The sequence below is a fragment of the Carcharodon carcharias genome, chromosome 15, assembly GCF_017639515.1.
Source record: "Carcharodon carcharias isolate sCarCar2 chromosome 15, sCarCar2.pri, whole genome shotgun sequence".
NCBI lineage: Eukaryota > Metazoa > Chordata > Chondrichthyes > Lamniformes > Lamnidae > Carcharodon > Carcharodon carcharias.
Window position 1 is genome coordinate 39,247,914 of NC_054481.1, and position 23,776 is coordinate 39,271,689.

The 23,776-nt window shown below is 43.0% G+C and overlaps 1 protein-coding gene across 1 annotated transcript in view; it reads right to left on the bottom strand.

The window, feature by feature from the left end:
- The window catches only part of tex2l (testis expressed 2, like), a 91,094-nt gene extending 70,391 nt beyond the window's left edge, over positions 1-20,703 (bottom strand). Inside the window, exon 1 of the mRNA XM_041206922.1 lies at positions 19,273-20,703. Coding sequence (XP_041062856.1) covers positions 19,273-20,703 — 1,431 coding nt within the window. The remainder of the gene's footprint in view (positions 1-19,272) is intronic.
- Between the last annotated feature and the right edge of the window lie 3,073 nt (positions 20,704-23,776).

The window sequence follows — 23,776 nt, forward strand, 5'->3', positions numbered from 1 at the left end:
GTGGGTCAATATGTTAAAATTAACCCCTTAAGCACAAAACCCAGGCTAACAGTAAGGAAGTGCTATATTGTCAGACATGCCATAATTTAAGATGTGATGTTAATCCAAGGCCCCAGCTGGATTAAAAGCAAAATACTACAGATGCTGGAAATCTGAAACAAAAACAGAAAACGCTGGAAAGACCCCATCTGGGTTCTCTGGTGGACGTAAATAGTCCCAAGGCACTGTTTCAAGAAGAACTAGAGAAATTTGGTTGGTGGCCTGGCCAATATTTATCCCTCAATCAACATTTACACAGCTGGTTATCCGGTTATTAACTTATTACTCTTTGTGGGATCTTGCTGTGTGCAAATCAGCTGACACTTTACCGGCGTTATAACAGTGACCTTGCATCAAAACTACTTAATTGACTGCAAAGTGCTTTGGGATGTCCTGTGGTTATGAAACACTCTATATAAATGCAAGCCCTTCTTTCTTTGACCACTCTGATTGTGCTCTGCTCCAGCTCAAAATCAAACTTCATACCTGAATGTTAATAGGCCCTTGGACTAAGCAAATATGTCAGACTGGGTTCATTCCTCACTCCACTTGGCATTCACACGTAAGAATTTTCCGAAGGAATCACTTGATCATGATCAGCAACAATGACTAATTTTTCTCTCCCTTCCTAATTCGTTGATAATCTTTTAAATCTTTTAAATCCTAATTCGTTGATGCTGAAGCCAGTGAGGACACTCCATAATGCAACCTCAGCTGAGATCAATTTGCCTGGAGTTGTGACTTGCAAGAGAGCCTAGGGCCTATTTGATTTGTAAGATGCAATTGCAGACTTTCACCAACTGACAACTGGGGAGATCTCAACCCCAAAAATCTGTGGATCAATGATCTCAACATTTACACTAGGATCCTTCCCATTGGTAACCTCTACTGCTTCAACAGAATGTGGGGTTAAGAGGAGGTGACAATTTAAAGACCAGAGATGGGTGTCTGTGATGTGAAGGTACATTTCATGCACTAGACCAGACATAAGAGGCTGATAATTGCCACCCTAGTGTCCAGGCCAAAGACATGAGTCAGGCCCAGTTCTGTGAGGGAAGTACAACAAACCTCTAATGATCTCTTTTGAATGGGAAGAATTCATGAAACAAAATGAGCAATCCTCTTCAGGAGTCAGGTCACAGCTGTCACACAAGGACACTCCTGGTGTGCCCCACAACAATAAATGGCAATGTTTCTCTCAGCTCCTGAATGTGCAGGCAGAGGTCCCAGCACAAATAAAGGCTGGAGGAGTCTTCATCTTAAAACTGGGAACCATTAATTTGATTCCAGGTCTAAGCCGCCAGCTCTTCTGCTGGACTCTCATTGGAATTCTGGTGGGACAGAGCCTTAAAGTCCAAGGATATTTTGTCTCCCCTCTTGTTTAATACCACTGGAGTAGCTGTTCCAATGTCCTGATGCCCCACCCCCAGGCAGGACTACAAATTGCAATGTCACAAATTAAACATCTTCCCAGTGGAATGGCTGATCGTGGATGTGCGATGGCTGAACTTTATGCTTATGAATAAACTCTTTCATTTGTACAAAGTGAAGGAAAAAGAAAGATAAAACATTGGAATTGCAACCCTTGATTCATTAAAGTTATACCATTCTTAAGCTCCTTCCAAATAATTGCATTCTGCTTTCAGAGCGCCTAACCACTTCTCTCAGGATGTGCTGAATCCAATGTCTCAAGGGAGAGACTTGGATTAAGATCATGATGCAGAATTAAGTGCTGTTTGAGATCTGCTTCAGGTTAACTTGCACCATTCTCAGACAGCATCAGTCACCAGAGTGGATTATTACAGCTGAAGTAATCTAGGAGCTAAGGAAGGCTGAACCATACATAATTTGATGATTAGAAAATCTCACAGTCCAAACTTTTGTTTACCGACTTAAAATATTTTGGTTTCATGCACAAAAATGAAACCAAATTGTTCAGAAAATAGTGCAAATCAGCAATGTGCCAGTGCACGTTCTTCAGCAAATAGGATCGGCAGAATTGCAAATATTACGATCCTGTTCATAAAATGGATGTAAAGATAAGGTCTGCAATACAGGCCAGTCAGTTTAACCTCAATGGTGAGGAACATTTTAAAACGGATAATTTGGTACAAAATTAATAGTCACTTGGACAAGTGTGGATTAATTATTGATGTGGATTGATTCATACAGCAGTTGACAGATTTTGTTTAACTAACTTTTTTTTTGATGAGATAACAGAGTGTTGATGAAGGTAATACAGTTGATGTGGTGCATATGGATTTCCAGAAGTCATTTGATAATGTGCCACATAACAGGCTTGTCAGCAAATTAAAACCCATGGAATAAAAGGGACAGTGACAGCATGGATGTGAAGTTAGCTGAGTGATAAGAGTAGCAGTGAACGATTGTTTTTTTGACTGGAAGAAAGTATATAGTGGAGTTTCCCCAGCGGCTGGTACTGGAACCAACTTTTTTTTCTAAATTATTATTAATGACCAGACTAGGGTTTACAGGTTACAATTTCAAAATTGGAAGATGCTTCGATAATTGTAAATATTGGTAACTGTGAAGAGGCTAGCAAAAGACCTCAAGAGAACACAGACAGGCTGGTGGAATTGGCAGATACATGGCAGATGAAATTTCATGCAGAGAAGTCTGAATTTTCTGAAGTGATACATTTTGGTAGGAAGAACGAAGGGGGGGCAAACAATTCTAAAGGGGGGTGCAGGAGCAGAGGGACCTGCGGATATTTGTACACAAATCATTGAAGGTGGCAGGACAGGTTGTGAAAGTGGTTAAAAAGGCTTACAGGATCCTAGTCTTTATAAATTGAGGCATAGCGTACAAAAGCAAGGAAGTTTTGGTGAACATTTATAAAATATTAGTTCAGCCTCAACTAGAATATTGTGTCTAATTCTGGGCAGTTCACTTTAGAAAGAATGTGAAGTTTTTGGAGAGGGTGCAGAAAAGACTTATGAGAAGTGTTCCAGGGGATGAGGGATGGATGGGGGTAACCACATGGATAGATTGGAGAAGCTGCAGCTTTTCTCCTTAGAGAAGAGAAGGTTGAGAGGAGATGTGACTGAGGGGTATTCAAAATCAGAGTAAGAGCAGATTCAATTGTGGCTTTCACAAGGGAATTCGATAACACCTGAAAGAAAAATATTACAGGGATATGGGAAAACAGTGGGGAAATAGGACTAGCTGAGGTGCTCTTGCAAAAAGCCAGTATGGATATAAGCAAAAAACTGTGGATGCTGGAAATCCAAAACAAAAACAAAAATACCTGGAAAAACTCAGCAGGTCTGACAGCATCTGCAGAGAGGAATACGATTAACATTTTGAGTCTGTATGACTCTTCAACAGAACTAAGGAAAAATAGAAAAGAGGTGAAATATAAGCTGGTTTAAAGGAGGGTGGGACAGGTAGGGCTGGATAAAGGGCCAGTGATAGGTAGAGATAACCAAAAGATGTCATAGACAAAAGGACAAAGAAGTGGTGATATTAGCTAAGAAATGTGCTAAAGGTGATATTAAGAGTAGAAAGCAGGACGATGGTGATATTAGCTAAGAAATGTGCTAAAGGTGACATTAAGGGTAGAAAGCAGGACGAGCAAGGCCTTTCTACCCTTAATGTCACCATTAGCACATTTCTTAGCTAATATCACCACCGTCAACACCTCTTTGTCCTTTTGTCTATGACATCTTTTGGCAATCTCCACCTATCACTGGCCCTCTATCCAGCTCTACCTGTCCCCACCCCCCCCTTAAACCAGCTTATATTTCACCTCTTTTCTATTTTTCCTTAGTTCTGTTGAAGAGTCACACGGACTCGAAACGTTAAATGTGTTCCTCTCCGCAGATGCTGTCAGACCTGCTGAGTTTTTCCAGGTATTTTTGCTTTTGCCAATATGGATATGTTGGACCAAATGGCCTCCTTCTGTGATATAACCATTCTATGATTCTACAGATCTGATCTAGGCTGTGTACCTATATATGAAGTATATGCGCACAACATTGATTCATATAGCAATTGACAGATTGGGTTGGCTGCTTTTCAACTGCTTAAATTCTGTCAACTTGGCTCAGTTGGTAGCACTCTCACCTCTGAGTCAGAAAGTTATGGATTCAAGCTAGACTGCAGGAGTTGAAATCTAGGCTGAAAAGTCAGTGCTGTACTGAGGTGGTGACACATTGTTTGAGGAGCTGATTTGCAATGGGGGTTACCAAAAAACTGAACTGGATCAGCCATATAAATACTTTGGCTACAAGAGTAAGTCCAAGGCTGAGAATTCTACAGTGAGTAACTCATCTCCTGACTCCCCAAAGCCTGTCCACCTTTACCAGGCACAATTCAGGAGTATGATGGAATACTCTCCGCTTTCCTGGATTAATGCAACTCCAACAACGATCAATAAACTTGACACTATCTAGGACAAAGTAACCCATTTGATTGGTACCACCTTAAACATTCACCCCTTCCAACCCAACACACAGCAAAGACAGTGTGTTCCACCTACAAGATGCGCTGCAGCAACTCAACAATGAGGCTTCTTCATCAGCACCTTCCAAACCCATGACCTCTACTACCTAGAATAACAAGGGCATCAGACACATGGGAACACCAACACGTGGAAGTTCCCCTCCAAACTACACATCATCCTGACTAGGAAATATATCGCCATTCCTTCACAGTCACTGGGTCAAAATTTTGGAACTCCCTTCCTAACAACATTGCGGGTGTATCTACACCACATGGATTGCAGCGGTTCAAGAAGGCAGCTCACCACCACCTTCTCAAGGGCAACTAGGGATGGGCAATAAATGCTGGCCCAGCCAGCAACATCCACATCCCATGAATGAATTAAAAAAAAATCCTGTGAAAGAATAAATTAAAAATACTTTAAAATGAGTTATTAAACTGAGGCCTTGCTGCCTAGTCTAATGAATGTGAAAAATTGGACTTAATTGAAGAACAGCAAAGCATTCTCCCTGTGGCCTAACTGATTTTCCCATGCTTTGGCAAACATTCTCCTCAGCCGCACACTATCAAAAATATATGAGCTGGATGGTTACAAATTGGCTTCCATGTTTATTTACATATGCAGCTCCAATCAGAAGGATTGCATTGTTTTCAAAGCACCCTGAGACATCCTGAGGGTGTGTTTGTTGTTTAGAAATAGAAGTTCTTTTTTCCTTTAATCGTGTCCTGATGTTTTATGTTCAAGGCTTGATTGTTGTGTACTAGCTTCCAGCATAATTCATATCAGCAGAATTCTGGTAGCTAGCACATGTCTATATTTTATAAAGGTGGCACACCTCAGAAACACTACACTTCAGTGAAGCAAAAAAACCATGATTGGCTCAATCTGTTAAGTCAACCATACACAATCTACTGACTAAATGCAAAGTTTCCTCCTCAAAGTAGAAAGCAAAGCTTCCAAATGGGCAACATGCATTTATGTAGCACCTTTCATAACCCCAAAACTTCCCAAAGTGCTTTACAGCTAATGAAATAAGTACCTTTGGTAGAGCAGTGGTCACACCTGGGTTTTTGACCTGGATGACTGTACTGCCACCGACATGCATCAGCACTTAACTCTCATGTATGCTGCAAGCAGCTGCTAGGGCAAGGCAGTGGCAACATGCTGGGCAACAGTGTCGACCCACTGGCCAAACTATGTGAGAGTACCCGAGTGTTGATGGGGACACCTACCTCACAAGTGCTTGAAATCTCCAGTGGTGAAGCTGATGGGGGGTGCAACTGAGACTCTAATGGCAGTGAAGGTGCAGGAGCCCATGCCTTTGGCGAGGGTAGAGCGGTACTTTAGCACTTTGGAGGTGCCATGCTTGAGGCGAAGTGGTGCCCCTCAAGCTATAATTATTTGTCTCTCCTATGAAGTGAAAGTACAAAGTCAAGAAGACACTCATGGGTTGCCATTGACTAGGGTCCCCAGGGATGGCGGAACCCTAAATGCAACTGAGGAAGGGCCTGACCTGGCATGGGACAATGGATGTTTAAATAATGAGGCTGATCCCAAACTCTCAAGGTAGGTCAGACTCTGACAGATGTCAAATCAACCGGGACAGCCACAGACTCCTGAACATGGGAATCTGAAAAGTTAGAACAAAGGACCAAGCTTGAGAAACCCAGGTAGGATGCAAAAGACTCAACATTGCTGTGCTGGGGCATTGCTGAGACTAGATAGCCAGGTTCAGGGTAATTGAAGGAACCTGTACTATTCTGCTGGCGAAGGTCACCGATATGGTTTGGGAATTCTGGTGTTCCCAAAGCTGTGGAGTGCTATCATGCTGACTCCCCAAAGCCTGTCCACCATCTACAAGGCACAAATCAGGAGTGCGATGAAATACTCTCCACTTGCCTGGATGAGTGCAGCTCCAACAACGTTCAGCATCCAGGACAAAGGAACCCATTTGATTTGCACCCCTTCGACAAACATATACTCCCTCCACCACCAATGAACAGTAGCAGCAGTGTGCACCATCTACAAGAAGCACTGCAGGAACTCACCAAGGCTCCTTAGGCAAAACCTTCCAAATCCACGACTGCTACCATCTAAAAGGACAAGGGCACCAGACACATGGGAACACCACCACCTAGAAGTTCCCCTCCAAGCTACTCACCATCTTGATTCGGGAATATATCGCCGTTCCTTCACTTTCGCTGCGTCAAAATTCTGGAACTCCCTTCCTAACAGCGCTGTGTGTGTATCTACATCATATGTTCTGCAGTGGTCCAAGAAGGCAGCTCACCACCACCTTCTCAAGGGCAATTAGGGATGGGCAATAAATGCTGGCCTAGCCAGCACGAATAAAAAAAATGCCTGTGCAACTAGTTAACAATAGAGTTCATGACGCGAATTAAGGCTAAACCAAGAGTAGTGAACCTCATCCAAGTATATATGCCAACTGTGAAATCTCCTGAAGAAGATGTTGAGAAGGTGTATACAGTCTTGCAAAGAATAGCCATCTCCAAACATGAGAGATAGATAGGAGAGTTTAACGTGAAAATAGGAAGGAAGGCAACACATTAGTGCAATAGAAAATTCAGCTTGGGTGAATGAAAAGATACAGTGGAGAAAAGTTGATGGATTGGCTAACTGACTACAAACCTGTTGCACATGTTTTCAGGATTGTGAAAAAGAACACTACATGTGGATGTCATTCAGTAGACAGTACAGAAATATGATTAATTAATTATATTTTTATGAGAACGCATAACAGGGCAGAATGTATTGATTCCAGGGTCCTGATGAGCACAAGTTGTGGGTCTGACCATCAGCTTGTATGGGCCAAGGTTAAGGGCATGTGGTGGAGACAGAAACATCTATAGAGAAGTTCTCCCAAATGGCAGGTAGATTGTTCACACTAGGACTCCAGTGGTATGTGAACAAGTGTTACAGTAGGAGATGGTTTCAAACTAATAAGTAGAACCAACTTTAGAAAGGTTCTCATCTGCTATAAAAACTGCATTGAAAAAAGCATGCCCAAAAGCTGAGACTGGCAAGAAGCCCTGGAGAACAGCCAAATGTCTGAAGTTGATAGAGGAGTGCCAATGTGCAAAGCAGATGGATCATCCAGGAATGGATTACAAAAATTTCTGCAAGAAAGTGAAAAAACGCTTGCAGAGCAGCCAAAAGGAGCTGGCTCAAAGAAAAGGCACAGGCAGCAGAAGATGCAGGTCATAAAGGGCAGTCTAAAGAAGTATACAAGGTTGGCATAGCTCCGTCAAGTGTAACAGTTAGCATTGGTATAAAAGGGGCAGATGTCCAGGAATATTACAGCCTTGGTTCAAACATGGGCAAAAGAGCTGAACTCCCAAAGTGAGGTGAGTGACTGCCCTTGACATCAAATTAGCATTTGACTGATTGTGGCAACAAGAAGTCCTAGCAAAACTGGAGTCAATGGGAATCGGGGAAATCTCTCCACTGGTTGGAGTCATACCTAGCACAAAGGAAGATGGTCGAGGTTGTTGGAGGTCAATCATCTCAGTTTCAGGACAGTACTGCAGTAGTTCCTCAGGGCCCAACCATCCTCAGCTGCTTCATCAATGACCTTCCTCCCATCATAAGGTCAGAAGAGTGGATGTTCATTGATGATTGCACAATGTTCAGCATCATTCACGACTCCTCAGATACTGAAGCAACTCATGTCCAAATGCAGCAAGACCTGGACAATATCCAGGCTTGGGCTGACAAGTGACAAGTAACCTTCAGGCCACACAAGTATCAGACAATAACCATCTCCAACAGGAGAGAATCTAACCATCACCCCTTGATGTTCAATGGCATTACCATCACTGAATCCCCCACTATCAACATCCTGGGGGTTACCATTGACCAGAAACTGAATTGGGCTAGCCATATAAATACTGTGGCTACAAGAGCAAGTCAGAGGCTAAGAATCCTGTGACACATAACTCACCTTCTGACTTCCCAAAGCCTGTCCACCATCTACAAGGCACAAATCAGGAGTGTGGTGGAATACTCTCCACTTGTCTGGATGAGTGCAGCTCCAAATACACTCAAGAAGCTTGACACCCTCCAAGACAAAGCAGCTCACTTGATTGGCACCCCATCCACGAATATTCACTCCCTCCACCAACGCACAGCATGTATCATTTACAAGATGCGCTGCAGAAACTCACCAAGGTTCCTTAGACAGCACTTTCCAAATCCACGACTACTACCATTGAGGACAAGGGCAGCAGACAGATGGGAACACCACCACCTAGAAGTTTCCCTCCAAGCCACTTACCATCCTGACTTGGAAATATATCACCATTCCTTCACTGTCGCAGTGTCAAAATCCTGGAACTCCCTCCCTAACAGCACTGTGGGCGTACCTACACCACATGAACCGCAGAGGTCAAGAAGGCAGCTCACCACCACCTTCTCAAGGGCAATTAAGGATGGGCAATAAATGCTGGCCTAGCCAGTGACGCCCACACCCCATGAATGAATATTTAAAAAATATGATCTGTGAGGTTGATCAGGTAAAGGAACAATGGCAGCAATACTGTGCCCAACTGTATGTGACACTTTAGAAATGCAAGTCCCTTTAAGAGTAAACCAGGACCAGCTTCAGAGAGAATTGAGAGCAGGTGAGGCTCATTAAAGCCTTTAACTTAAGAGCTGGGTTTTTCCCAATAAGGGAACTTTTGTTTCTGGACAGGGAAAGGATCAGGAGGGAAGAACAGCAACTGGTATTTGTACTAAATTATAGTTTAGCAATAAAACAGTTATGATTCACAAAATGTCTTCTGCAGCCTGACTCAGTAATTGTATATCCACCTATTAAACAGTACAGACCAGATCCAAGTGCAGGAAGTAGCCAGGGAGGAGAAGGAATGACAAGTGCTGCTTAGTGACATTGAGCATGCAATTAAGAAACCAGATGACAAGGGGACAAGCTGATCGTGACATACCTGCTGAAGATCTGAAGGTTGTAGGAGCAGAGACATGAAAGAAATCGTTGACTGGTTATTCTGAAGTGGGATCTGGCCAGACGTTTGGTGAGTTTCAGAGCTGGTGACACTGCCAAAAGTTCTTGACACTCAGGACTGCTCAAAGCATGGAACAATTAGCCTGATAAACCATGCCTCAAAAGTGTCCCAAGATATGATCAAAGGCTCTCATACTTCATCACACCAGGAATAAGCAAGGAACAGTTCCGTTAAATCATGGGAAAGGAGCATCAGATACCATTTTCGTGCTGTGCAAAATAATCGAGAAGTAAGAGCAAAGTGACAAGGAACTGTGGGTACTCCTTGTGGACTTCACAAAGGCCTTTGGGTGGAATTTTCCAGTCCTACCAGCGGCAGGTTCCGTTACGGGCGGGAGTGGAAAATTCAGAGAAAGGCCAAAAGTTGGATTCCTGCCGGTGGGAAAATAAGTCGGAAATTTCTCCTTGCCACTTCCATGGCGGGATGATGGCGGGTCGGCTTTCCCATTGATCCACGTCAGGGAGGCCATTTGCATGCATTAGTATGTCACGAATACTCGTAAAACACAACTCACCAGAATCACATTCCCCCTCCCAATTACAATGCCACACCAGCAGGAAATTAGACCAGTCTAAATCACGACCAGATATAACTGGCGTGCAACAGTCCACCCTCAACTCACTTGTGACTTTGAGGTGAGTGCAACATTCAAAGCCTACCTGCAATAGCACTGTTCCAGTTCCTCAGCGATACCAGTATCAGCCCACACTGCTGGGGGTGTAAGGTGGGGCTGCTCACCATGGCTGTCTTGGGTGTGGAACTGGGCTGCTCAGGGTGGTTGCCACACTAGTCCAGCAGGACAGCATTGGGTACTGCAAGTTTCCAGCAGTGTTGCATTCTAAAACAGTGACCAGCATGGTGACCGGGGGATGGTGCTGGTGAGATGGTAGAGACATGAGGGTGAAGGGGGTTCAGAGGAAAGATGGCAGGCAGAGGGAAGATTGGAGGTGATAAGCTGGAGCCTGACCTGGAACAGTAGAATGTAGACACAGAAAAGGGTGAATGGGATTCAATTTGCATGAAGTTGAGGGGATCACTGTCAAATTGCTACTCAGCAAGCTTCCACAAAGAGCAATGTGATAATGACTAGTTCATCTGTTTTTAGTGCTATTGGTTGAGGTATTATTGGCCAGGAGGACACTGGAAATAATCCCCTATGGTCCTCCTCAAAACAGTGTCCTGGGATCACTTGCCTGAGAGAACAGACAGGGTCTCAGTTTAACAGCTAATTTGAAAATGGTACCTTTGACAGTGCAGCATTCCCTGAGTATTGTACTGGAGGGTCAGCCTAGACCTTTGTGCTTAAGTGGGACTTGAACCCACAACCTTCTGTTCCTGAGCTGTTTCATATGGTGTGTGGCTACCATTGTCCTTCTTCATGCAGATTATAGCTAAGAATAATATTTATGGCACAATAAAAGAATTATATTGTTCTGTAAGATAATCACCAAGTTTAAACTTAACAGTTGATCTTTATAGAATATGAATGCCTGTTTCCTCCTGCGTTGGCCGACCTTGGACATTTCATCTGGGTTTTACACGCAGACTCTCAATATGACTATAAACAAATTCTGTGCATGTGAGAGATGCCAAAAGGAAGTTTTGGCTTTCACGCAGCCCTTTTAGAGCTAGAGCACCTGGAGAGTGCTATGGCAAGCTGTGTCACACGACGCACAGGTAGAAAATTTACAATTGGAATATGTAGGCAGCAGGGGAAAATAATGCTGTTTTTGTAAACCATTAAATAAAAATTCTGAATTAGTAGTGTTTGGGTTGAATAATTTTGTGTTATTGGAGGGGAGAGGATGCTAATGTTTGCTTTGGGGACAAAAGGAGCTGCTATGCTGCTAATGGCAGACATTACTGCTGGAGTTAGATAGCCAGCCAAGTCTGGATCATGGAGAATGACCACCTGTAATTGGAGACTCGACAGAGCGACACTCCCCAGTGCCGTGCTACATTAATGATAGATTCCACAAGAACTACAGTTTACAGTTACAGGTAATTAGGAGGCAAAAATATTAAGGATTGTGTTTACAACAAGCTTGCAAGGTCATGTTAGAGTGGCTTTAGTGACAATGGGGAACATTCAACTCTGCCTGGGCAATAACATGATAGAGCTGATTTTCCCCCACGCAGCCCACCCAATGGAGCAAAAGTCACGTTAGCTCTAGAAGGGGCGAATGTTCGCTCTGCCAGGCTAAGGGGCTGAAGGATTTCTCCATGCCTCCCCCCACCACCCCCAACCACATGCACCCCCCCCCCAGTTACATAGCTTGGGACTGGAGTAAAACGCAGTTCAGACCAAGTAGAAGTGGCAGACTGACTTCCCTGAAAGACGTTAGTGAACGTTTGCAAATAAAATGCTTGAAAACAGCACTGGTGGCACACTACCCCATTGCTCTTAAGTTTTGAAAACATTGGTGTAAATTTAGCCACAGTTTAGGGGCTACAAGGCCTTCTAATGTAGGGTACGAGATGCAAAAGCACACATCTGTCAGGAAACACATTGATGCCATCTTGGTAAAAGTGGTTTGTGTGCACAAGACTGACGACTGCTGGCAGCATCCAGAACAGGCAGATTATAACATTAGTAAGTGTGTAGTGCTGATTTGATGCCAGCGTTGCCATTTTCAAACCACACACTCCAGCCAAAGCCTTGTTTTAGCCTCATTCAGTTGAAGATGTGAGTAAACAGCATAAGGGGCGTGATCCCCTACCCCTCATTCACCAATAGCACTATTCACTGGGATCATGAACCGCTTGGATGTTGGGCGCTGGATTATTTCTCCCGGTGCAATAGTCCATGTTTTTGGAGCTTTCCTATACTTATCTAAAGTTTGAACGTTCAACAGGGAGTGGTCTGGTTGATCTTGAAGTATCTTCTGCTGAAAGGAGATATGTTTGGTCTGGTAGAGGTTCCTCTGGATATTCAGAATGGCTGGAGGAATGAAGAAAAGTCATTGGAGAACTTGACGAGAGGAAGAAGGAATGAAGGAGGAGAAAGGCTCTCAGCAAAAGGCTATATCCATTTAGAGTTGCCAACCCTCCAGGGTTGACTTGGAGCCCCTACGGATTGAAGATCAATCTCCAGGGCACTGCTGTGTGCAACCCTGGAGAAAATTAATTGGAACATTAAAAAAGATAGTTTTTTTTGTAATTTTCTTTGAATATTTCCCTTTATCAAATATAAAAATATTGAAAATGGGATAAAAAGGCTATTTGGCTGACCGTCGAGTATTATCCAATTGGGTAATGCGTCTTTTTGTTTTCCAATTGGTGTAGGAAGGAAGTGCGTCAAAGGATGGATGTGTTGGCCGACTTTTGGCTAGAGCGTGGCAGCAGGTCAGGTGATGAAAAATCCAGGAATACATTTAACCACAATTGGCAAGCCTATATCTGCCCACAGTCTTTAGGGAACAATTTTTTTACAGCAACTTCAGAAAGGATCAATGCTTGAGACATCTTTGTTTCCCAGAAGAGGCTACATCTGAAGTCTGTCAACTGCTGTAGCCACAACTGCAATCTCAGGGGAGGGCAAGGATAGCATTGCCTGAGGTTGTCAAGGTGACCGAGTCTGTCCAGTCCCTGTTGCCTTGGTAGTGGAAGGTTGATGACTCTTGACTGAGGTGACTACAGGTGCCTTTGGGGGGCAACATCGAGCAGCTCTGGAACTGGAGAGTGCCCAGGTTCAGGCTACACCATTTCAGCCTGGGCTGCAGCCATCTGGGTTGGCTGTCTGACAGGCAACAGCATAGACAGTGACAGTGTGTGGGGGAGATGTAGGAATACTGAGAGATAACAGCAGGTTTTGGATCGTGCAGCCACTACCATCTCCCTGGGCAGCATCTCAGTGATAGAGATTGGTGGTAGGTGGGTAATGAAGTAACAGAGGCTACTGACAATATTAACAACATGAAAGATTTTTATATTATGGGAAAGGTAAAGTTCCAAAGACATATGGAACAATGGAATTTATGTATTAAAGAGAGAAAAACATATATGAAGCAGAATGAAAGGCTATGTTGGGGGGGCCATGTAAAATCTAACAGGAGTATATGAAACAGCTCTGGGAAGCCCCCAGCCATGTTTGCAAAAGTCTGCTGTGTCCAGTAACTAAAGTTGGAGACAAGCTTTTTGGAATTCTTCTGTCAAGTGGGTACTGTGGTAACTTGCTGGCTTGTTTTATTTTAATTTAAAATTTATTTTGGGCTGTTGCCTTAAAGGGGGTGCATAATCGGGAGTCAGGTTAATTAGGAATTTTAGGATTTGTTACAGTAGTAAGTAATTGTAGTCTTATGTGTGTGCTTGAAATCTTTTCTTTCATTAATAAATATTTTAATTTAATTTTTTTAAATCTCCAAAGGTCTTAGTGGACTCATTACTTCTAAATTCAGTGCACACATCTTCTCATAATAAATACAAATTGCAAAACTGTTGTGATAGTATAGCCAGGTTTTCCTTGTTGATTTGGTCCACATAGCACACATCATCTGCCACATCAGAACAAAATTTAAGTTCAATTAATAAACCTGGAAATGAAAGGTAGTCTCAGTAATGGTGACCATGAAACTATCATTGATTGTCATAAAGACTGATCTGGTTCATAGATGCTCTTTAGGGAAGGAAATCTGCTGGTCTGGCCTGCATGTGACTCCAGACCCAGAGCAATCTGGTTGTCTCTTAACTACCCTCTGTGCTTACAGTTTCAGCAATGGTTACCTTGAAGGGTCTGAATGATTGACACTTTTATTGAGCTGTAGTAAAAGATTTTTTTAAGAAAGTGGAAAGTTATCAATGAATGAATATTTTTTAAAGCTTTTTTTACACATTCTATTGTCACCATATGGTTCATTGGTTCTATACAGTGTATGTATGGTGAATGGGCATGGATGTGCCATACCTTGGCATGGGGCATTAGGGCCATCGGAGTTGATCAGGGACATGGCTTGGCTTAGGGACCATGAGGAGCCATAGGGAGTAGATGGGGGGCATAAGGTGGCATGAATGGGGCATGGGGAGTGTGTGTGAGGGATAAGGCAGTGTGATGGTTGAGGGCCAGAGGGCCTTCCTGTTTTTAACATAACTGGGATGAAGTCCCACTGCACCAACACACTTTTAGCCGTTTCCACACCTGCCAGCCCCTGTGGCTGCCTCCAAACTTTCTCCTGGGTTGGCTGGCCTGACTGCAGCCAGCTCCCTACCCCCACAATGAAAATCAGGTCCTTGCGGGCACTTTCTCCCGAGGTGGGTGGCTGAGACGGGATTTTTCCAAACTCCTGCTACCTGCCTCGAGGATGAAAATCCAGCCCCTTGTCCTCACTCATCAGACGATTGAAAATGAACAGTATTAACATTTCAAACGTTTTAACTATCCAGCCTCATCATTAGACACATGAACATATATATATAAGAAAGTTCGGTATAAGGAAGACTCCAACTGTTACTGCTACAGATATTTGACACCTCATGACGCAGTTACAATTGTGAAAATTCATTTCTTTTTTGAATTGCGAATTGGTTTGCACCGAGATGCAGAGCTCCCATCTATTTGGTTTCAGTTCTCTCCTTCTGATCTTTGACATTTAATCTGCTCCAGGTACTGAGCCCAATTAACTGGAATCAGAAAATAATTTTTGCAGTGATGTTACAAGCTTTTGCAATTAGTTTCGCATTACAGCAGCTTCCTGCCTGCTCTCTTGTGAACCAACAGACAGTGTATGACACATACATTTTTACAAAGCATAGACAAATTAGTGTGCTTGGAAGATAACTGCTTCGCTCAATGCTCTGAATTCTTTTATACAGCCGCATTTTCTATTTTTTTGAACTTTGATTATTTTCTTTCATCCTTCAACCTTCTGTGTCCCATCTTATTCTTCCAGTTCAGAATGCGCCTGAATCTCTGGCCTTTTTGCCACAGTTGGGATCAATTTCATCAGGGATCTGAAATGAATCCTTTTTTAATTCCATTTTTGCCATGTTGCCCAGACATGTCCAAGTGACTTGGCCCAAGCCTCCATTATGACAGTTCAATAAGAATAGCCAAGATTGATGCTCCTTCCAATTTTCCAACTCTTACTATTGGAAAGAGCTCAAACTCCACCCAGCAGTACCCTTTGACAGCTTAGCTGAGGTGGGAAATTTTGGTTAATGAAGCTATGTCTGATCACTGCACTAGTGCATCTCAATATCATGTTACTTATGACTTAAGTACATGCTGGTTAAAAAAGAACAAGTTTCCTTTATTCCGCTGGCATCAAAACTGTATAAACTGTGAAGGGGAAGCCTAACTCCAAGAAACAACTATTTACAGAGAATGGTCACTGCTGATGCTCCAGATCTCTGTTCTATTCAGGGCCTCAGCTCCTCAGCGCAGCACTTACCAGGCGTGTTACCTTGCCCTGCTGCCAGCTCTGTTCCCTTCTCTCTCCATGAGGCTTCTCAGGCCCAGGGGTGCTGTCAGTCAGACTGACTAGGTCACGATTCCCCTTCCTGGCTCTGTAGCCACCTTCAGGGGTTTCAAGCTGCCATGGGCTCCTGCCATATTGCCACTCACAAGTCCTGACCCTGTCCTGGCTGCTTTCTCTCTTTCCTCATGCCCTCTGACACCGCCCTTCAACTTGTGAAAGACACTACGCGCTGCAGGGAGGGGCCCACAGGGGCTGACCAGTTCACCTGCTTAGTGCTCTCCCCTAACATTGCCACCTGCCTCTGGAGCTCCGGCTACACTATGCAGAGCAGAGTTCTGGGCCACCTGTCAATGTGTTTCTAAAACGATATCCTGCTAACACTGGGGTAAATGACTCTTCCTCATCAACCCAATACTTAAAAACCTAATGATGCTGCTGAATGTACTGTTAACCTTGGCTGGAGTGTTAGAAAGGACTCATATTTTGGTCTAACATATCCTGATGTAAGCCATCCTTAAAAAGGATCCCCAGCTAAACTTCTTTAAAGGAGATTTGCAATTTGTACCACTCTTATTAATCACAAATCTCCTTCCTCATATTGCTTCATTGTTGACACCCCAGGCACTGACAGTGACGTTCACTGGAGGCTTTACGGCTCTCCTGGATGAATAGCAACACATTTGTACTCAGGTTCATTTAATTCACCCAGACAGGAGCTGATAAACCTCATTCTAACTGTGGCAGACAGCCCAGGGTTATATGGACTGGGGCGGTGGTGGGGGGAATCTAGTACTATAATTGCTGCGTAACCAGATTCCTTTGCATTCCTTTGCAACTACGCAAATAGTAAGCTCAGTTTGCTTGGCTGAAGAGAGCAGTCATGGCAGATATTTGAGACTCAGGATTCCCTACAATTCTTGGTGTGTGTGTTTTCCTATGTGGAGAGCTAATCTTGACTCTTGCCCACAATAGAGAGTAAAGAAAATATTATATCTGTGGCTAATACAGTGATTAGTATCCTAATATAGATTGGGTTGGATCTCTGGGTTAAATCCATGAAACCAGAATAGATAGTACTGATCAGTACCTTAAGTACCTATGCCTTCACCTTAGAGCATTGCAGTGAATTAGCTAAACCTACCTGACTGAGAAAACAATCCAGTTTTGCATCGCTTCTAATGCATGGAGCATGTAAACCAAAGGCAGGGCTACAAAGAGAGCTCAAAGCAAAGCATTTTAAACTGCACTTGGTTTGTCATTTTCTCTACAAATAATTGCCAGTGTATAAATATGTGGGTATACTCACTGATCACATGCACTTCTGACCCCTATAATTGCATAACTGACTGAAAGCAAAGATTGAACTGTTAACGTGGACTTCCTAGCGAACAAGATCAAAGTTTAAAGTATTAACAATTGAAATGTAGAACTACAAGCGACAAGGATTCAAAACATGATACTTTAGACTCCTAAAAATAAGGCTAAATGTTTTAACATTTGTCAGTTTAGTGCTGTGCCTGGATGATTTCAATAAGAGCAGCGGAAGGACAGGTTTTAACCCCAGCTGCCTGGCAGGTGACTGGGCAATTAAAATGCTCAAGGTAACTAACCAGCTGGAATGTTGCCTGAATATTACCTTTTCTAACTTTAAGTGAGGCTTCTAGATAAACAGCTAAGATAGTTCCCCGAAGCTGGTGGGGTTCTCATTCACAAATGCTAACAGAGGGCCAATGATGTCACTAGGCCTGGGCAGTGACTCGGCCTGTACAGGTAAGCTGGTGCATCTACCCCAGCAGGTGAAAGGAATTGGGAAGTTGAAGAGGCCTTCCAAATTCAGTTCATATTTTTAACTTTAGGAGTAGCAGTTGGTTCTCCTTCAGGACCCACAAGGAAAATATAGGCCCTTCCTGCCCCAGACTCCCTCCAACTGCAGGAACCACTGAAACCTTCTTCCTATGCAAACTTGAGTGTCAGGCACCAGAAGTCACTTCCTGTCTGCCAATTGCTGAAGATTCAATGATTTCGCTGAAAGGAGCACGCTTAGCTGCTCACAGGGAATGCTTATCCACAGGAATTAACAGGTAGAGCCCATTGCTTATTTTAAGGGGAAATTGAATGCATATTTAAATCACAGGAAGGTATAAAACTAGAGGGAGAAGGTGGGGTCGATCCAGATTACTCTAGCAAAGATCTAACACAAATATGATGGGCTGAATGCCCTTCTTCTATGCTGTAAACTTCCAGTGACTCTTGCAGCATGATAATACTTTCTACACTCAACCAGATCAAAGAGTGAGAGGAATATCCAGAATACATTGGACAGCTTTTTCCTTGTGTCTTGATGCAACAACCTCACTCTGTTCAAAAGTAAAATAACTGAATTGAACTAAGAAGAAATTATTTTGGTTACTGTGTGACCTGTCCCTCCGTTGAACTCTCTTGTGCCATTCTTGTTAATGAATATACACACCCCTACCCCCCCATCCAGATTAAAAGAACAGCAGAGGGATCACTTTTGGTATTATATGCTTGATTTAAAGGAATTTGCTGCTTCATTAAGCACGAGTTGTGCACTGACCCTGAAGAGAACTCGCCTCATTTACAGTAAGTTGTACCAGAGTGCTTCGGGTCTACATTTCTAAGAATAAGGCAAGAAGTGTCTGAATTTACGATAGAGTCTGTCAATAAAGCAGTCAACAGTAGCATTTTGATTGCAACTTACTGCACATCACTAACTTTTGCTACTGATGCCCTTTGCATAGCTTGAATATTTCAGACCCCACTGACAGGTAATTATTTCTGGACATAGGAAAATAAATGAAATTAAATACATATATAATTTTATATAAGAAAATGCCTACAATATTAAAAATGTCAATAGCAGAACATTTTTTCCTTTGTCATTATCTTCCAGTTTATGTACAGTAATTCTCTCAGTAACACTTGTTATCTAAAGAATGCTAATCATGGTTCAAGCTATCATATTACTATGGGGCAAGGCAAGGAGGCAACTCCCAAGAACCAAGTTGTCCAGTACAGGAACCTGTGCCGTTGGTGTTATTCTGCACGACACTCTAGCCAACTGAGCTAACCAACCCCCTTACAGTATGTCTACAGTAGGGAGAAAAAATGCTTCAAAAATACTTTATTACTGCCTTTAATGAAATAAATTCTCATGATATTGTGATTGAATTGTCAAGCCTAACTAAATGGTGTTTACCCAAAGAAGAAAATGGGTAAAATCCAACCATAACACTTCAGAGGTCTGTTTGTAAAGTATTAAGTCTGTAATATAAGAATTGCGACACTTTACCTTCACAATTTCAGGATCCTTGGGTTCCCTAATTATGTTATCCGATTGCAGATTTTCATTACCCAGGTGGATTACATGGATGGGTTGTGAGAACTTCGGTGTCTGCAGTGAGATGATTAGCAGGCCCATCAGAAATCCACAGGCAAGTCCGAGGCAGAGTCCAGAGAAGAATGATGGCAATGGTAATACAAAATAGCTATAGGCAAGAGTGACAAAACACATAAGAGTTTTACTTGGCACTTTTGGAGAAGGTTGTGGTGGGGTCAAGGCTCGACTGGAGTAGGAGTACATGGCTTCTTGTCTGTACAATATGCTGTCTTCATTGGGCTCTGTTTCTACAACCTGCAGCACATCTCCATGCGAACAGATCTCATACCTTGGGCTGTTGTTGTCCCCATAACCTTGTGTAAAGGACAGACATTGTTTCTTCTGCTTTCCTTTTGCATGTCTTCCAGGAGAAGTCTCTGTGTTAGATAGTCTATCACTCTCTCTCTTTTCTGATTTAAGTATTTCCATTCTGAACTTATCAAACCCAGACCTTTTGTTTTTACTACACATATCATTGCTGCAGTCTTCAGACCCAGGGGGACAGAAGGAATCAGTGCTACAAGTATTTAACTGTGATGCCTTAGATTTGGGGCTTCCACTACTTTCATCTCCAATTATCTTGCTTAGCATATTCAGTGGTTCTTGTATAGCCTCTGAGAACTTTCTTTTTGTGTCTTCCAGCTTGGCTTCTACTTCAGGAACTTTGAAGAAACTAATTTTGCTCTCTGTGGGTGAAAGCAGTGGTGAAGGTGGAGCTGTTTTGGAATCTCCATTTCTTCCCTTGGTCTGAGTGAATTGGCGCCAAAGGTACAGGTTTAGCTTGGAGTCTGATTTTGACTGTGTAACTTCAGGCTCATGGCGTGAAATTTCAGTGGAGATAGACTTAACCAGGTTTAACAATGGCTTTGGCCGCAGGGAAGATGTTTCTCTGGATTCAATTTCTGTGGACAGGGATTTAACTAGGCTAATCAAAGGCATTGTTTCTGAAGAGCTACAGGAGTTTACTGAAGATGATAAAGAGGAGGACACTGTTGGTAAAAAGAATTCACCTAAAAATCCAGAAATAGAAGGGGAGGAAGGCAGGGATGAAGCTGGTAAGTTTAAGCATTCCTCAGGATAGGGAACATTCTCTTCCTTATCCACTGTCGTAGTTATTCCGTCATCCTCGATAGCCATCGAACAGATCAGTTCATTTCCTTCTGAACTCTCCCAGTCCCCACTTCTTGCTGGAGAAGTTAATTGGATGACTATACCTTTACCCTGGGAAACGATAGGCTGCTTGTGCTGCTCATGCATCTTTTCTGGCACATTGGGTGCTGGTGGAGAGCAGGAAGGGGCGGACACCATGTCATGATCCTGTTCCTCACCTCTGAAATCCGCCATCATTCGCAACATGAAGATAGATCAAAGTTTCTGCAAAAGAAAATGGAACAATTATTATAATTACTCACTTCAGTCTGCAGAATCAGTCACTCTGAACTGAGTCCTTTGTGCCATGCACTTGCCTACATCTCGACGATGATCCCACGCTGACATGTGATGAATTCTCCAAATGCAATTCATAATTCAACATTTTTGTTTTAGAGGCTTCAATAATGTGACTGTAACTTTGAATTTGTAAACAGCAGTACAATTGGAAAGATTGTAGTGATTTTGCACTCAAATATCAATCTCAAAATTGACTTGCTTAAAATTTCTGTCTGCATGATTTATGCCTTGAACAATCTGGATAATTTATAGCTTTATTTCTTTGTCATTCTACCAAATCCATCCTCAGTCTCTATGGTCACCCTCAGAAACATCAGAAAAGAGAGGTGAATGTTCCCATCGCCTGCAACTCTGGGGCATTTTAACTTCAGGGTCACATTTAAATACAGTTAATCCATTTCCTTCCTGGAAAAGGGCACTTAACAGATGCCAGCAGCAAAGAGGAGGCATCCTTTAGACCCCAGTCAGCTTGCAATTAAGTGGCTGATAGGGGGGCTTTGGGAGGGTCTTGTGGGAGGGAACGAGGAATCTGGGGCAGTGAAGGCTACGACTTTGCTTGCGAGGCCTGGAGCAGTGTGTCTGCTCCTTTTGGCTTAATAAAGGTAACTTTTATACTTATGCTGAGGGTCTTTGCCATCCTACTTCATCCTTGTGGAAAAGCCATGGCTGTTTCCGCACTCAAGCTCCAGTTAAAATGCCATCAGGATCCTTTTGACATCAAAGGCCCCCAATTGGCATTTAGGTAGGAGTCCGACAGGTGCCTCATTTGCCACCAAATCCAGCCCCACCAAAATCAGAGATTGGCAAGAACAGAGCATAAAATGAACCCTTCCATTTCAACTGTTCATCTGTTTCATTCCCACTGTGTGAGGACAATTCAAATGTGTTCAGTAGCAAAAGGCTTGTATAGAATAATTTCATGTCATCTTACATCATATTAGGAATTTGGAGCTAAAGATAACTCAGTGGACATTTCTCCTTAGGTTCTGACAGGAAAAATGATTAGGAACGTAAATACGTAGAAGTATCTTTGTGGTACTTGTTTAGTAGGAATTTTTTTCAAATTCTTTCATGGGATGTGGACTTCATTGGCAAAGCCAGTGTTTGTTGCCCATCCCTAATTGCCCTTTAACTGAATGGCTCAATAGGACATTTCAGAGGGCAGTTAAGAGTCAACCACAATACTGAGGGTCTGAAGTCAAATGTAGGCAAGATCAGGTAAGGATAACAGATTCCCTTCCCTAAAGGACATTAGTGATCCAGACAGGTTTTTACTACAATTGGTGATGGCTTTTTGGTCACCATTACTAAGACCAGCTTTCAATTCCAGATTGCAATTGATTTAAATTTCACCAGCTGCCATAGTGGGATTTAAACCCATGCCCCCAGAGAATCAGCCTGGATCGCTGGTCCCTCAACATTACCACTACACCAAATCTCCCATGTAGAACATGTTAGAATATTTTAGGGTGGGATTTAATCAGCCCAGTGGAGGTCTCACCCATCAGTTGGAGAACTGGCAGGGAACCCACATCAGTTCCTTGGAGAAGGCCCGACAGTGTTATAAGTCTGCTTTGGGCACTTTTATGGCCACCGTCAGGCCTTCCCCAGGATTCAGACCTTGACAGCGCAAGTCCTGCCCACCTTGAGCTGCCAGCCAGAGGTGGGTGTCAGTTGGCTCATTACAGAATCCCACATCAGCCCCCTCCACCCTTCAATTTAATTGAGGGAGGTTTTGCCACAGCCCGGAGACTGAGTGGGACGTTTTCCACCATGGCTTCCGCTACAACGGGCTGGATTACATTCTGTCCATAGAGTGGTTTAAAATGGTCAAATAAACCTGATGGCTTTGCATCAATGTTTCAGTCAGGGAATATGAAGTAATGGGGTGGGGCTTGAAACGTGTCTCTGTTGCTTTGGTGAACAAAGCAAGTTCTCAGCTGTAACTCGTGGTCTAGAGGAGACGCTTACATAGACAAGATAGCTGGTTGCCAGGAGAACCACATACACAACAGTGGAAAATGCTTGCTTGAAGGATTTGAGAGTAATAAAATAACTAATGATTTTTTGATAACACATTCCTCAGAGATACATGGGCTGCCTCCAACCAAGATAAGAGTTGGGTCCATGACATTAGCAGTCAGCTAGAGAGTTAGAATGATGCAGCAGTTTCATGTTAGAAGTTAAGAACAGGTAGGTGAGTGTACAGCCTAAGGTGGCCAAATAATATACAGATAGAGTCTGTTTCCTTACAAATGTTTGAGCTTTCTCAGGCTAGGTCAGCAGTTCACTGCCAAACTGGCAGCCCAAAACATTAGATACAATCACACCAGGGTCTAAGAACCAGGTTGGATTATTTGTGTGTACTTTTCTTTCTTGCCATTTAATATAATCCTGTATAACAGTTATATAAGAACCATAGTCTTATTACGCAATATGCATCAAAGCCTATGGTTTGAATCCACTCAGGCCAGAGTCACAAGGAAGTATTTGCTGCTTGACTAACAACCCTTTGTTGCAACACAAACCATGGGACATTTAATCAGCTTTCAGGAAAGTAAGACCAAGCTGAGGATCAATATTTTTGAACTACAGTGGTGTAGTTAAGATGAATCACAAGGCAAGTTTGGCATCAGAAATTAACAGCCGTGGAACCGAACCAAACTCAGAACTTTCCGTTGAAGAGTCATACGGACTTGAAATGTTAACTGTGTTCCTCTCCGCAGGTGCTGTCAGACCTGCTGAGTTTTTCCAGGTATTTTTATTTTTGTTTTGGATTTCCAGCATCCGCAGTTTTTTGCTTTTATCAGAACTTTCTGACTCAGAGACAAGATGCTCTGCCTGAGCCATGGCTGTTTCCCAGTTAATTATCCGATCAAGTATCCAATAAAAATTGCAATCAATTATTCCCACAGGCAGCTTTGAATAATTGGAATGTTTCACCTGCCTCTGTTGAAAGGGAACAGTG